This window comes from Balaenoptera ricei, chromosome 21, assembly GCF_028023285.1.
Source record: "Balaenoptera ricei isolate mBalRic1 chromosome 21, mBalRic1.hap2, whole genome shotgun sequence".
NCBI lineage: Eukaryota > Metazoa > Chordata > Mammalia > Artiodactyla > Balaenopteridae > Balaenoptera > Balaenoptera ricei.
Window position 1 is genome coordinate 18,180,946 of NC_082659.1, and position 15,521 is coordinate 18,196,466.

General features: G+C 35.5%; 1 protein-coding gene across 2 annotated transcripts in view; it reads right to left on the reverse strand.

Annotated features, from left to right (window-relative positions):
* Positions 1-4,787: 4,787 nt before the first annotated feature.
* The window catches only part of ZDHHC2 (zinc finger DHHC-type palmitoyltransferase 2), a 67,786-nt gene continuing 57,052 nt past the window's right edge, over positions 4,788-15,521 (reverse strand). Inside the window, exons 10-13 of one of the 2 annotated variants that reach the window (XM_059909670.1) lie at positions 15,305-15,397; positions 11,099-11,202; positions 9,197-9,271; positions 4,788-6,236 (exon numbers count right to left, since the gene is read on the reverse strand). In XM_059909670.1, coding sequence (XP_059765653.1) covers positions 9,231-9,271; positions 11,099-11,202; positions 15,305-15,397 — 238 coding nt within the window. In that variant the 3' untranslated portion in view covers positions 4,788-6,236; positions 9,197-9,230. Of the gene's footprint in view, positions 6,237-9,196; positions 9,272-11,089; positions 11,203-15,304; positions 15,398-15,521 lie in introns of both variants that reach the window. The other variant, XM_059909668.1, reaches the window with a different exon arrangement.

Here is a 15,521-nt window from a genome sequence, read left to right on the forward strand (position 1 = left end):
GTTTGTAGTTGCTGAATTTCAGAGTTTGTATCAATTTTTTGGTTTTGGTTTCTGTCTCCAAGAACTAATATATTTTATAACTTCTAAAAGAGGAACATTATAACCTTTACTAAACCTAGCTTTTGGATAAAAGATATTTGATCATTTTTAAATGTTCCTAAGCCATTAATTCTGGACTCACCATATTCTGTTAAATCTAGAGCAAGAATCAGCAAATTATGGCCTACTAATCAAAACCAGCCTGCTGCCTGTATTTTGTATGGCCAGTGACATGAGAATGGATTTTACAGTTTTTAAATGGTTGGGGGGAAAATAGAGCATCTCCTGACATGTGAAAATTATGAAATTCAGCGTTTAGTGTCCATAAATAAAGTTTTATTGGATTGCAGCCACAACATTTATGTACCGTCTATGGCTATCTTTGCACTACAATGGGAAAGTTGAGTAGCTGCTACAGAAACTGCCTATGGCATTCTCATCATTTCATGTTTCTGCTTGGTATGCTACAAAATCAGTGATGGAGATGATGACCCGACAGCAGTTGTGCCATGTATATCTCTGAACCACAACATTTTATTATTTGTTTATGTTACCAATTCATACCCACTATGTCAAAACAAGAAAAGTGCACTTTGGTGTGCTTTTAAGGCACGTTGGAGTGTGAATTATATTATCAAATTATAATAAACTGTGACACTATAACTGTGCTAAAAAAATACAACGTATGTTGACATAACTAGACTAAGCCCTCATCACAGTATTCCCAACTCATGGGAAAGCAACAGTCCGGAGAATTAGCAATTTTAAAATGGAGTATCTCGTCACAGCATAATTTCTTCACGAAAATAAGGCTGCAGCCAAAGTATGTTTACAAGTGGCCCATTTGTTAGCCAAGCAAAGCTGTTTACTGATGGTGAGTTATATATCATGTCTGAACGCAGTAGCCCAAAGAATGTATCCAGAGAAAACTTAAGCTTTGTGTACAGCTTTCTGATGAGAACAGTTGGCTTAAAGAGTGGGGCACAACATCAGCAGTTAATTATGGAACAAGACAAATGATTTTGAATGTTTTTCTTTGGCTCTTAATGAGTCAGATGTTATCAGTGCCAGCTGTTCTTTATTTTTGAGAAATCAGTGCTGAGTTTGAGTAAAGAAGAAATAACTACAGGTGAGAATATTTTCAAAGAAGTTGAGAAACCACTAAGTCAGTACAACCTGAAGTGGAATCTACTAGGATGTGATATAACTGATGGTGGTAAAAGTATGCATGGAGCAGGAAAAAGTTTAATCAAATTTTAAAACTTGTGGAAATGTTAAGGTGTTTGGTTTGGTGGGGACCCATTTCACTTGTGTCATACACCTTTGTTTTGTTTTTTTTCCTAACAAGAATTAACATTGTTTACTGATAGCTGGTGTCTTATACCACTACAAAGACCATGTAGAATGAGCATAAACCAAAAAAAAAAAAAATCATACCTGAAGTATACATATCTGTATACAGACTGTCCTTCTGTTGATTCTTTCTAGCCATTACTCCAGGGCTCATCCATATTCTCTACTTCTTGCCTAAGTATATTTTTTGAAGAACTTTAAAACATGTTTATATGTTACACTAAGATTAGTGTATAATCAAGGTTGCTTTTTTAAAACATTCAAGTTTCACATTATAAATGTTTGATTAGGGCATTTAAGATACTTTCAATACTAGGCTTTAGGGGCTATACATACTGACAGAAAAAGACACAAACCTAAATTCTGACAATAGTCAGTTTCAGCTGAATAAAAAACAACAGAACTGAAGCTTTCCATGGTAACAGTTCTTTAATTCAGCATCAACAGAACTCTACTTTGGGGCATTATGTTTTTTTCTTAATTTGATTAAGCACCTTAATCTGTCAAACAAGAAACATTAAGTATTAAATTCAGGTCAGGATTGAACTTACATTGTTAAATCTTCCCTGGAAGATGCAACATAAATCAGTTTGTTTTCATGAATCATAATATGTCCTTTCTGAGCAATAAGGAGCTGCTTTAGCATAAACCAGAGCTTAAAATCACTTATCAAAAGGCCCCCTTTGGTTTAACTGGTACTCAGAAATAAGTCAACACAAAAGATGAATAATGTTAACACATTTTCCCCCCAACTGTAAACCAACAGTACAGAAATACCGAATGTTGGCTGTATGAACAGGAACATCCCAAGATCTATGTTTGGGCGTTGTCAACATTTTGTTTCTGCTGTCACTCTCCTGCAGTGAGAGGGCTGCAAGTGATTTAAAGTTGTCTTTATTGGCATTGGCCAGACTTTCATTTGACCTTTTTGTTGGTAAAGAACAATTCAAGGGTGTCAGAGACTGAGCTCTTAACAACCTAGACTGCATTATGGACAAGCATCCTCTACTTACATCCTTTTTTTTGGAAGATGGAAAAAACATCCTATTTCAGAGCCTCCTGCTATACTGAACATCGTGCTGGGAGATACTTCGTAGTTTGTGATCCACAGGAGTTCCTTTGAAACAAGCCTACTTGAACTCATCCCTTCAGTGATGTCCACTTGATACAAATCGGGACACTACTGTAAAAGAATAACAAATCCATCATGGCAAAGACAAAAGGGTGCACAGGTTTGGACCATTATAAAGTCTAACACAGTTGCCTGTGTTCTGTAACAAAGTAAGATATTTTGGTAGTAAATTCTAAATCTAGTGGAGGAAGAGATTGCTCAGTTTTAAAATCAAGACTTCTCTAATGTTGGAATGTATTTAATGTTTTTAGTAAGTGACATGATCAAATTGCTAAAGTTTTAATAAAAATTAGAATCTATGAATTTTTACCAAGGTAAAAAAATTCCAGTGGTATCTTTGTAAAAGAGTAACAAATACTTAAGGTGTGTAACACAGTTTGCTCCCACAGGTAAGAGGAAATACTTCTAAGTTGGCTAAGTATGTGGAAAAGGAGTGCAGGCTGTTAAAAAACATTTGGGGTTACTTAGAACAGTTTTCCACAGAAGGATCTTACCCAGAGATGTATGTTACCAGTGAAAATCCATTGTTGAAATGCATCACTTCAGATAAAATGTTAGCAGATCAGAATTTGTAGTCTGTGGAAGGGGGGTGGTCGTACTGGAGGATACCTTCATCACAGTTTACAGTGTAAGTGGATTCGCGTTTAAGTTTTATGAGGTTTGAATATACGTGGTGGTTTTTCATCATAGTATCAAAACTATCACTTTTACAAGGAAATATGTGACAATAATTGTGTACCACAGTATACAGTATAACTTAAGAATCAGCCCAGCAGGTTTACATGTACTATTTCAAAATAGGGAAAATTTGCTAGTTTATAATATAAGGGAGTAACAGCTTTTTCACAGGTGGTTTTCTTGAAGCATGAATCACATTACTAGCTTAATTTTTTATGAACATGGTTTATAAGACCTTTGTGTATGATTTTCCTAGTGAAGATGGTTTTTTGTCAAACATGTGCCATATTTCCAACAGTTATCTACTGATTACAGCACGCCCGAATGTTAGTCTTTTTCTAATTGTCCTCAGACTCCTTTGACTACTAATGGGCAATCCCCTCATCCTGTCATCCACTTCTTCTCCAAAGACCTATGTTATAACCAGGATGTAGACATGAATCTTGCCTGCAGGAGCTCTGGTAGATGATTAGGAAAAGTATATCTTTAAAGCAATTTAGATTGTTAGTGCAAAGGCAATTTCATATAGACAGCTAACAAAGGTGATCAACCAGACTTTATTATGGTATAACAGGAGGGAATTCATAGATAAGCACTTACTTGAATGTCTCATCATTGTATTCAGATGCAGTTTTTATCTTTGAAAAAAACAAATCTTTCACTGCACAATGGCAAATAGCTAATGTATATGAAGCATTTGTACAATATTTTTAAATGAAAAAATTCTTAAATATTGATACCTATATGATATAATCTCTAAAAACAGGAAAAATCAAAATTATTTAATGGACTGTCAGGACTTATACTTCAAGTGTCTTCAAGTTTGAGTTAAGCAATTAAATTTTTTAAAGTAAAGTGTTTAAAGTGTTTTTAAGGTACATTTTATAAATATATACAAAACGTAGGTCTATTTGATGCTCTGTTCACTCAGATAAAATTTATACTGCAAATCTAATGAGATATGCCATCATCTCCAAAAATTATAACCCCTTAGAGTTAAAAACAAAACTAAACAAAAAACACTTTAAAGATTAGTCACTGTATGAAACCAAAAAGGGAACCATTACAATTTAATGATAAAAACTTTATTTTAAAAAATGTTTTCATCTGATTCTAATGTGTATTGACTTATGTATTTGAATAATTACATGAAAGAGCTAAAGGGAGGGGGGGGAAATTAACAGTACTCTAGCAAGGTAAAGAATAAAAATCCCTCTTTTTCCCCTAATTTCTAGTTAGACAGGAGGGGACACCCAACAGAATCCTGTCTGTAAAAACAGCTCTAGTACTGTGCTTTGAAAAACATCTGGCTGCACATAATTCTTAATACATTATGTGATGCTCTTGCCCTTAAGACTTCTAACAGTAGCTATAGGTTCCAACCTGGCACTTCAGGTAATGAAAATGATGACCTAACAATGCTTTAAGATAAAAGTAAGAATGTATCGTATCTTCTGAGTTTTCTTGAAGTAGATTGTCAGATCAAAATCTTTAGCTTTAAAAACAAAATCTGAAAAAGACCACCATCCTGTTGCTCAAAGAAGTGCACTCAAATGATTTATAAAATGGACTGGGCTGACACTGGTTCTTTCATAAAGTCATTTAATATAAAATTTCACATTTTTAGCAAGGACGAGTAACTGCAAGGATCTGTTACTCCATTATCCTCTGGAATTCTAGTCTACTTTGTGTTGAATTTATCTAATTCAGATTTTGAAAACTCTAATACCATTTTCTCTTTGTTTAAATACCAGTTCCTTGGCTGTGTAGTCTTAAAGTTAGTCTGCTTTAAATTCTCAAAGTCAGTACCAAAAAAATGTATACAGCGTATTCTAATTGCTAACATTTACAAAACTTGCATTCCATCAAATTAAAAAAGAATAAGACTTTTTAATAGTGCAGAGAAGGCACAAGAGCTTCTTAGTATATTTACTGAAGCTGAACATTTTGGCATCAACAAACACACCACTGTAGTTTATCTTAAACTCAGTTTCCAAACAGCACACCATTCAGTTCATGTTGGACTAAATTTCCAAAAGGATATGACTTTTGTTTGATGATTTGCATAATTTAATCTTAATAGGTATTTGAGGACCTATGTAGTTTAACTGTCATACTTCTGATGAGAGGAAAAAGAAATAATATAGATGTCAATGAAGGATTAATCCATTGGTCCATCAGGAATTCTTAACAAAAATTCAATATGTTTGCTATGTTCAATAGGAGAAATAACCTAAAAAGAGACTTTTAAAAGCTAAACCAGCAAAAGAATATCATAAACCAATCTTCATAATTGTTATTATAGACTTCCCCCATTTTCAGATAAGTAAAAGAGATGAAAAATATATTTCTAATGTAACAGAAATGTATTAATTCTGACAAAGATTTTCCAGCCAGTTGAGCTCAAGCTTCAGTGATCATACTTCTTTTCCAGCAGGGAACAAAGGCTAGAATTAAAGTCTGGCAAAAAAAAAATGGATGGTCATCTTCAACTGCAGGCCACTTGAAATTTGTAATGAGTTCATGGTTTTTACAGTTCACGCAGTCTAAGGCTAGAATCACATCGGAGGGAGTAAACAAGTCTCGTCTGCTACCTCCACCTTCTCATAGGTAACAGGTTTTACGAATAAAGCTTATCATTATAATGTTACATGAAATCTTTTAAATCTCAATATCTTAATAGTCTCAATTTTCTGAATCAGAAAATCAGAGGATCAGTGGGTTTTTTATGTGGTAAGTTGTGCTCCCCAAATATCTGGGTGAAAACTGGTCCATGAATTTATTCCAAGTTTTTATGATAAAAGATATTTTTGTCCTTGATTCATAAACCATAACTACTTTTAATGTTTAAGAGGAATTTGTGTTAGTTGAAACAATCTGTATACTGGAGTAAAAATGTGTTATGTTTTAAGCAACAGCTCGGAGAGAAATGGTCAATTCACATTCTGCATATCCAGCCACAGGGGATGGGAACAGCTGGCTAGTGGTGCCTTCCTGCAGGAAGCCTCTTCCATCCATCGACAGCACTGATTACCTTGGGATGAAACAGAAAACGTGAAACTCTCGTGTTAACTATAAAAATACAAGCAAACAAAAAACGAACCAACTCATTCACTGTTGCAATAACATCCCTTGTTCAAAATTAAATGTTTTCTATACTAGAAGGCTCATCAGATGAGTTCTTGAATATAGACAGACCTTTACATCAATTCTCAAACTATAATACACACATACAAGAGAAGAGGATCTTGTTAAAATGCAGAAAATACAGATTCTGATTCAGTAAGTCTAGGGTAAGGTCCACAATTCTGCATTTCTGTTAAGCTCCAGGTGATGTCAATACTGCTGGTTTGGGGCCCCAATTTGAGCCACAGGGTTCTATGTTCTTAGTTCTGAATTTGTCTGAGGCCAACAGGAGTTTACAAGTGACAAGTGAGTTGTTAGGGGATTTAGGGAAATAATTCTGAAACACCATGTGCATAGAAGCACAGCATTTTAAAGTTTCTATTGTATAAGACTGAAGGTTGGGCAGGCTAAATTTAATCTATACTTTAGCACTATTATGGATTTAGGCACATTTTGACTGTGTGGAAACTATACTGAACCAAGAAATATTTTATAAAAAGGCCACAGGTCATTTACTAATGTAGTTGAAAAAGGAGAAGAGATATCATTTAGTAATATAATCAAATTAGGTGTATCAATATCAGATAATATTGTTCAGTATAAATGTGTATTGAATGAATTGCAAGTCTGAGGTATAAAGCAGGAAAAACTTCAAAAAACTATTTTGACTATCAGCTACCTTAGGAAAATTCAATTTTTTAAAGGAACTTTTCACTGGTATGTCAACAGAATGAAAAACATTACATCAGAAAACACTTTTTTTTTTCTTTTACATCAACGCAGTTAATTCATGCTGCAATTGGGTTTTTATGACCACTACTGTCATATATTCAAATGTAATAAAATCAAGTTTCTGTGAGATATTAAACGTCAATGTTATTTTATCACCCATTTACCAACTGTTTATTTAGAACCTACTATGCGTCTGGCACTGCAAAGGGTTGAGAATAATGATGAACAAACACAACACTGATCTTGTCAAAATACTGGGAAATCTACTGGATTTACACACAAAGTTACGTTACTATGTAAGCTTATAAAATATTTAACACAGATAACCTCACAAACAATGGTAATTATAACTAATTCAACGTACTAATAAAAATCCTGTGAAACTCTGTATGCTTTACAGAACTATGTTCTGTAAAATACTTTGCTTGTGGTATTAGCTAATGATTCGTATTTATATAATCAGTTATATCTTAAGAATTAGTTCCAGAAATTTACACTGTATTCGCTAATTAACCAAATGAAGAACATTAAATTTTCACTATCCTAACCATAGTTACAATCAATCTGATCTACTATACCATCATATAGAGTCATCTAAAACCACAACACTGGCCAACTGGCACACAGAATCACATGGCTATTCATCAAAACCAAAACCAAATAAAATAAAAACCAGATATCCATGAACTACTTCGACACAATTTTGTTTTAGGTGCTGCTCTCTTGCTAGGTCACAGTTTTATAAGTAGAGAGTTACCTTGATAACTTCAATGTTCAATTCTTCATATATTTTTTTTAATTTTAAAAAATTTTATTGAAGTACAGTTGATTTACAATGTTGTATTAATTTCTGCTGTACAGCAAAGTGATTCAGTTATACATATAAACATATATTCTTCTTCATATTCTTTTCCATTATGGTTTATCAAGGATATTGAATATAGTTCCCTGTGCTATACAGTAGGACCTTGTTGTTTATCTATCCTATATATAATAGTTTGCAACTGCTAATCCCAAACTCCCAATCCTTTCCTCTTCCACCCCCCTCCCCCTTGACAACCACAAGTCCAATTCTTCATATTGCTTATTGTAACAGTACACATAGTTGTTTGATTTGTTAAGATGTTTATGGCTCTGTTCCAAAGGGGCTCCTTATTGTAGCTTTTTATTGACTGCAGCCTTATAAATAGATTTAGCTTTAAGGAAACTGATTTGGAACTATAGGTTTAAAAAAATTACGGGTTAAAGAAAATGACTTGGAACACCTAGTATTTTAAGGGTGACACATGCTCTAGGGTCCTACTGTGACCAAAAATAGGGGTAGCAGAGATTTGTGCTAACAAGATATAATTATCTTGTATTTAGACCCAGTGAGGTTCAACTAATGGGTGGTCAAGAGTAAGACCACTGGATATCCTGAGGGAAAGAAAAAAATAAAAATAAAAAATTGCATGATCCTATGAAATGACACTTGTCATATAAAGTTCAATATTTTAGGATCAATCTTTGCTATTTAATGCATTACTATAAAAATGAATTTTGTTCATCAACTTATAGTTTATCAAGTTAACCTAAGTACTAGCTAACATTCAAGCTAAATCCATGTCCAGAGGTCTCCAGCATGACTGATGCAATCCCAAGGGTCAGCTAAGACATCTTCTATTTGAGTCATTCAAAAGTAAATGTTGGGACTTCCCTGGTGGTGCGGTGGTTGAGAATCCGCCTGCCAATGCAGGGGACCTGGGTTCGAGCCCCGGTCCGGAAGGATCCCACATGCTGCGGAGCAACTAGGCCCGTGCGCCACAACTGCTGAGCCTGCACTCGAGAGCCCGCGAGTCACAACTACTGAGCCCGCGTGCCACAACTACCGTAGCCCGTGCCCCTGGAGCCCCTGCTCCACAATGGGGGGGCCACCACAGTGAGAAGCCCATGCACCGCAACAAAGAGTGGCCCCCTCTCGCTGCAACTGGAGAAAGTCCGTGCACAGAAACAAAGACCCAACGCAGCCAAAAATAAATAAATAAATTTATTTAAAAAAAAAAAAAAAGTATATGTTTATGGAAACTATTTGCCCTAAGAGAGCTAGAGAACTGTTGAAAATATAAAACATAACAATAAAGGAAAAGCTTTTCTTACTTCCGTAAAGTATGAGTAAATTTTGTTAGAAGAGTTAATTCTCATTCTCCATGGTCAGTGCAGGATTGCTCATACCTTCAAGAAAGAACATTAAGTTAGCAATTTTTGTTGTTGCTTTTGAACAAATAGGCAGAGACTTGTTTATTCAGTCATGAATCCTGCCACTGTTTTTCCAAAGGTGACCTGTATGTAGTATGGGTATTTAGAAGATGTTATATAGAACACACACACACACATACAGTACAGTCGGCCACAACCGGTGTCACAAAAAAAGCACTTTAAAAACAGTTAAATATATACACCTGAAGAACTAGGGGTGTGAATAAAATAATGTAAGAAACATTGAGCCTGGCACTTCTCACACTACCTTAAATCACTGTTTTCTAATTCTTCATCTACCTACCTCATTCTTGTCAAACTAAACTTTGAGCCCTTTCTCATCTCACCATTTTCATATTTCTCTTCCTTCTTTTACACCATCCTTTAAACTTTAAATAATTTCTCAATTCATCTATCACAGTAACAGAAAATTAATCTATGTCTCCAAATTAACAGCACACAGAAACCAGAAAATCACTTCTACATTAATGTAGAACTATAAAGTGAAATATGAATCTCTTCTGAAAGAGAGTTCTTTGTCTTTCTACCCCCCAAATATACATCACTTCTTTGTCTCTAAGGAAACTGAGGGATTCAAAAGGCAAACAGGTGTCATCAATTTTGTTTAGGTAATACCTAGTCCCTCCCATAGACTGAAAAATGGAATGGAATGGAATGTCTGAAGGTGGAGAAACAGACCAAATTATGAATACTCAAATCATGGGGCTCTTCAGAGGGCATACACATTCCTCAAGAACAAGACTCTTTAAAGAAAGAGAGAATGTGTCTGATTATTTATTAAATAATGACTTAAGAATTTTTACTCAGGACTATCTGTTTGTTTTTCACTAAATCCCAAAGAGATTTCAAATAAACCAGGAAACACTTTAAAGTGCAGTAAGCCACAGTCAGGCAAGCACTAGGAAAAGGTTTGAAGAAAAGACTAGAAATGAAGGAGAAACATTTGAAGACTTAAATAGGTCAATTTGGAGATTTTCTGGCTAATAGTGCCTTAATAGAGCATGCATGGTTTTGCACTCAGGAGACCACACATATAATATATACACATCCCTGCACATATGATCACATATGATCACATATTTTGTTTAATACTTAACAACCCTGAGAAATAAGTAGTATTTTAAAGATGAAGCTAAGTCTAAAGGAGGTTAAGTAACTTAACAAATACCACACACTGATTAGGTGCCCAAATTGGGATTTGATATCAGGTCTGTCTGCCTTCAAACACTTCCTTGTTTTTTGCCAAGAAACTATATTGACCCAAATAATCAAAAGATTAAAATCAACAATAACAAGAGAACTGTGAGTTGGATATGAAGAAATAACAGGTAGCTAAAGTTATGGCAATTCTGCAATGGCTTTACTTCGACATTTTGAAATGGATAGAAACTTTTGAGTAAAAACTACAGAATTTGAGAGCCCTTTCAGTAGATACTTTTCAACCTTTTGCCTGAGCTTACTGCACTTTTTCCAATTTTTAAATAAATTATATTTTGAGTTTATCATTTTATTTAATATGCGATAATAAAGATTTGGTTCTCTAAACTGGAAAAAAGCAATGTAAATCTATTTTTCACAAAATGATTTTCTACAGCTTCCAGACATTAATCAAAGCACTTCACAAGCAGTTCTTTGAAAACAGTTCTGTATTTACAATGGTAGTCTGACTCCAAAACAAGAAAAATTCTACAGGTAATAAGAATGAAAAATTTTTACCACTTTCACCTTTTAAAAATAACATATATCGGAATAGCCAAACAAGCATACTCTTACCAGCTTTACCTTTTCCCAGGTTTGTGCTGTTCTCCGTCCAAGATTGAGAATCAGTAAGAAGGTGGCTCTGGGACTCTCTCAATGGCTTTGCAGGAAATTGATGGTTTTCAGGACTGAATAACAATGATTATCATCATGATCATTAGGTTAACTCTTGATAGTATTAGGGTGAGCATTTTGCAAAGGATGGAACTCAACCCACTTGTGGTGCAAGATAATTGTAGGAGTTACCCAAGAGAATTTGGGGAAAACAGGAACAAGGCATTAAATCACACTGACTCACAATGAAAAAGTGTTCTCGCTTCAGTTCACTTTTCTTTCTTCTGATTACAATACAATGACAATCTCTGACTTTGGCAAATCTCCATCCTTAATATGGAGAATAGGCCACAGCCTAAGACTTCAGCAGGTAAGGGAATCTACTTAGAACTTAACAGTATTTTATTATTGATTTTATTTTTTTTTAAGTTATATTCTATGGCAGATTATACTAATTTCTCATTTATGACAGTGATATAAAGTTTGGTTTAAAAAAAATTTAAGTGGCAATTTAAATAAAAATATTAAAGAAAAATATTAATTTTACAAGTGGAAAAAATATGGAAAAAAATAAATGAAGATGATGGTAGAAAGATAAGTTTGAGAAAAACTGACCTATTTATTGTTTCTAAAGTGGCCTAAGTGGTCTCGAACAAAGAATTCTCTATCTTTCTCTATAAAACCTAAACAACAAATTTGAACATTATCTTGCAGGGATGCTGAAAACATCTGACATTATTAGGTCTTAAAAATCTGATGTTTAATTTGGTAAATAAGGAGTTTAAAAGAAAGACTTTAGGTTTTAAAATTTAAGTAGACATGCCACATATGACATATTAGATGGTATCAAAAATATACATAAAATAACATTTCACTTAGATTAAAAAAATTATTGGCACAGAAACTATTAGTGTATTTTTTTACAACACACCAAAATAGAAATTATAATAATGTTCAAAAGAAAAACCCACTTAAAATTCTTCCAAGAGTAATTTCACATATTTTAGTTGACTATATAACTATTATATTTTTTAAAGGATATGCCTTTGCTCTTTAATAATCACCTTATATCTAAAATTTGAGACTATTTCAATTTTGTGCTGCTTTAACAACCCCTTATTAAAATTTTGGAAGGAAAATCTTAAAAAAGAAAAGCCTGTCTCCTATTCATATGAAATATCTCTTTTACTCTAATTCTAATTATTCCTCAGGAAAGGGACCTTAGACCAAGTAGAGCGAACTAAGTCCTGGTTTAAGGACTGCTTGGAGATCCATTACTGCTAACAGGAATCTAACAAATGGCAAGGATCCACTCATTCAACAACACTCACTGAGTACCTGTTACATCAGTGAGTAAAGTCTTTGATCTCATGGAAATTTTGTTGTAATTGAGGAAGAAGTATAATAAATATATAGTAAGTCAGGTGGTAAGAAGAGCTCTGACAACAGTAAAAGACAGTATAAAGGGAATGGAGGGGCAGGTTACTATTATCCAAGGGTTTCCAAAGGCGGCCTCTACTGTAAAGCTACACCTGGGCAGAAAGTGAAGCGAAGGCACAGACCATTCAGATATCCAGAGGAAGAACCTTTAGGAATAGGAACTGGCAAGTACAAAGCCACTAAATAAGGAACATGCTTGGTATATTTGAGGACCAGTAAGGTCTGTGTGTCTGAGGATTGCGAGTGTCGGGAAAGTGGTACGGGGTGACATCAAGAGGTGCTGGGGAAGAGATTAGTCAGCGCAAGGTAAGGACATTCATTAGCTTTTATTCTAAGCAAGATGGAAAATCAGTGGAGGCTTCTGAGCAGGAGAGTGACACCATATGATTTACGCTTTAAGAGGATCACTCTGACATTTTAATGGAGAATAAACTGGAGGAGGGCAAACATGGAATCAGAAAGGTCAGTAATGAAGGTATTGAAATAATCCATGTGAGAAATGATGGCTTGGACCAGGAAAGCAGCCTTGGAGGTGGTAAGAAAGTAGCCAGGTTATAGATATATTTGGAGGGGACATCTGACAGGATCTACATCTGTATATACAGGGTCCCTGAAAGAGAGGAATCTAGTATGACTCCCAAGTTTCTGGCCTGAGCATCTGGGAGAATGGAGGTCACTATTACTGATACATGAAAGCATGAAGAAGAATCGAGTTTTGGGTGGGGCGAGGGTATAGATGGCTTGGAATCAAGAGCTCTGCTTTGCACCTGGTTCAGCTGGCAATGACTTTTAGATGTTTAGGTGGGACCACTGTGTAGACAATCAAATATACAACTCTGGAGTACACAGGAGAGACCAGCACTAGCCACAGAAAATTCATAGGGGCTAATCGGGGGAAATTACAGAATTTTGTAGAAGAGACTTTAGCTGTCAAAATCCAATCTCAACATTTAAAGGAAAGGGAAGAGAAGCCCGGAGAGGTTACTTGACCTCTTCTAGATCACCTAGCTGGGTAACAGTGCCAGAACTAGGATTTCTCCCAATGCCCACTGTATATTTAGTAGGAGAGATACTATCTCTAAAACCCAAATAGTCTTAAACTACAAAAACCTCTTAACAAGGATAAAAAACATTATTGAAAACTACTGTTAAATTTTATAAAAGCAGGAAAGCATTCTAAGTAATTTATTAAAACTAGATTTTTCTGCCCTGAGGTATTAAAAAAAAAAAAATTAGCATTTAGCGCTGTAGAATTTTTAAGCCAAAACTCACAGGGCAGGACCCAGTAAGACTCTGGTGCCTTTGAATGTCCCTGTGACACACATGAGAATGGCCTCCTCATTAACTGGTCGAGTCTGGACTGCACATAGCTCACTCTAGGGATGGAGGGGGCAAATAGGTTTCATTTCATGACAATTTAAGATGATTTTGGAATGGCTGCCAGAATCAGCACCTTGCGATGGATGCTGGGGTCACATCAGGCTCCAGTGGACAAAGTGCTGTGATCGATAAGAAACACGAACTAGATGGGGAGACTATAAGCATAGGTGCCATGAACATAGCATTCCAGCAACTAAGAAAACCTTTACAATTTAACTAATGATATTATGGGTATGCTTTTACTATTGGCTTTCATTTAAAAATTAGAGGTATGGTCACATCAAAAAAAAAAGTCTGTCTTGGGGCTTCCCTGGTGGCGCAGTGGTTGAGAATCTGCCTGCCAATGCAGGGGACACGAATTCGAGCCCTGGTCTGGGAAGATCCCACATGCCGCGGAGCAACTAGGCCCGTGAGCCCCAACTACTGAGCCTGCGCGTCTGGAGCCTGTGCTCCGCAACAAGAGAGGCCGCGACAGTGAGAGGCCCGTGCACCGCGATGAAGAGTGGCCCCCACTCGCCGCAACTAGAGAAAGCCCTCGCACAGAAACGAAGACCCAACGCAGCCATAAATAAATAAATAAATAAAATTAAAAAAAAAAAAAAGTCTGTCTTGAACATGTAAAAAAATGTTTCAACTTAACACTTCACGTAGAGCATTTTGAAACGTTTAGATAGTTTTGCCTTTTGGCAGTTAGTAGCCAAGTCAGAATCCAATTTCAGGTCTTCCTCAAATGCCTGATAGACTGGAACCAAAAGAGACTTCAAGCAGTAGCCAAAGTCTCCAGACAACGGATTTCCAAGACTCCTTCCTTTCTCTCTCCACAGAAATGGCTCAGATCATGCTTAGAGGTCTTTAAAGAGTACCAAGAATATGGTGCCCATTGCTAATGGGACTGTCAAGCAGATGTCTGGGATTCCATTTCATCTCCAAAGGCCTGATCCAGGCAGGGACGTTTTTTGATCTCTTTATAACAGTTACGGCCGAGAAGAAAGGCCTGGAGGGTCAGAGGGAAAGTTTACCCTGTCTGCTCACCTAATCACTAGGGGGACTAATTTGGACTTACATTTTTTTCTTTTAAGCACCACATTTTAAAAAATCATAATTTATTTCAGTTAACAAAAATGTATAGAGAGTTAACACCTGTTTACTGACCACCCCGATTAATAACAGAATTTTATAATTATGACTGAAGCTCCCTAGGTACCCCTCCCCAGTCATACTTTCCTCTCACCCTCATTCCAGGTAGAAACCAGTGTAGTAAATTATCTTAAGTTCTTAAAATTCTTTTTCAAAGGAACATATGATCGAAGGATGCAAGAGGATAAAATATATTCTTTGAAAGTAATATGGACTCACTTTTTAGAAGATGAATTCAATCCTGCAGGAGTAGAGGGCTGTTCAGGGTCCTGGTTAACAAGGCAAGTTGGAAAGGAGCAGCCATCACCTAGACTAAAATTAAAATAAAAACTTACAATTATGCAGTAAAAAAGACGATCTCTGTGAGTACAACATAGTTATATTATGGACAAAACGTGTATATCACACATTGGCTTGAATGTGGTATGTTTATGGA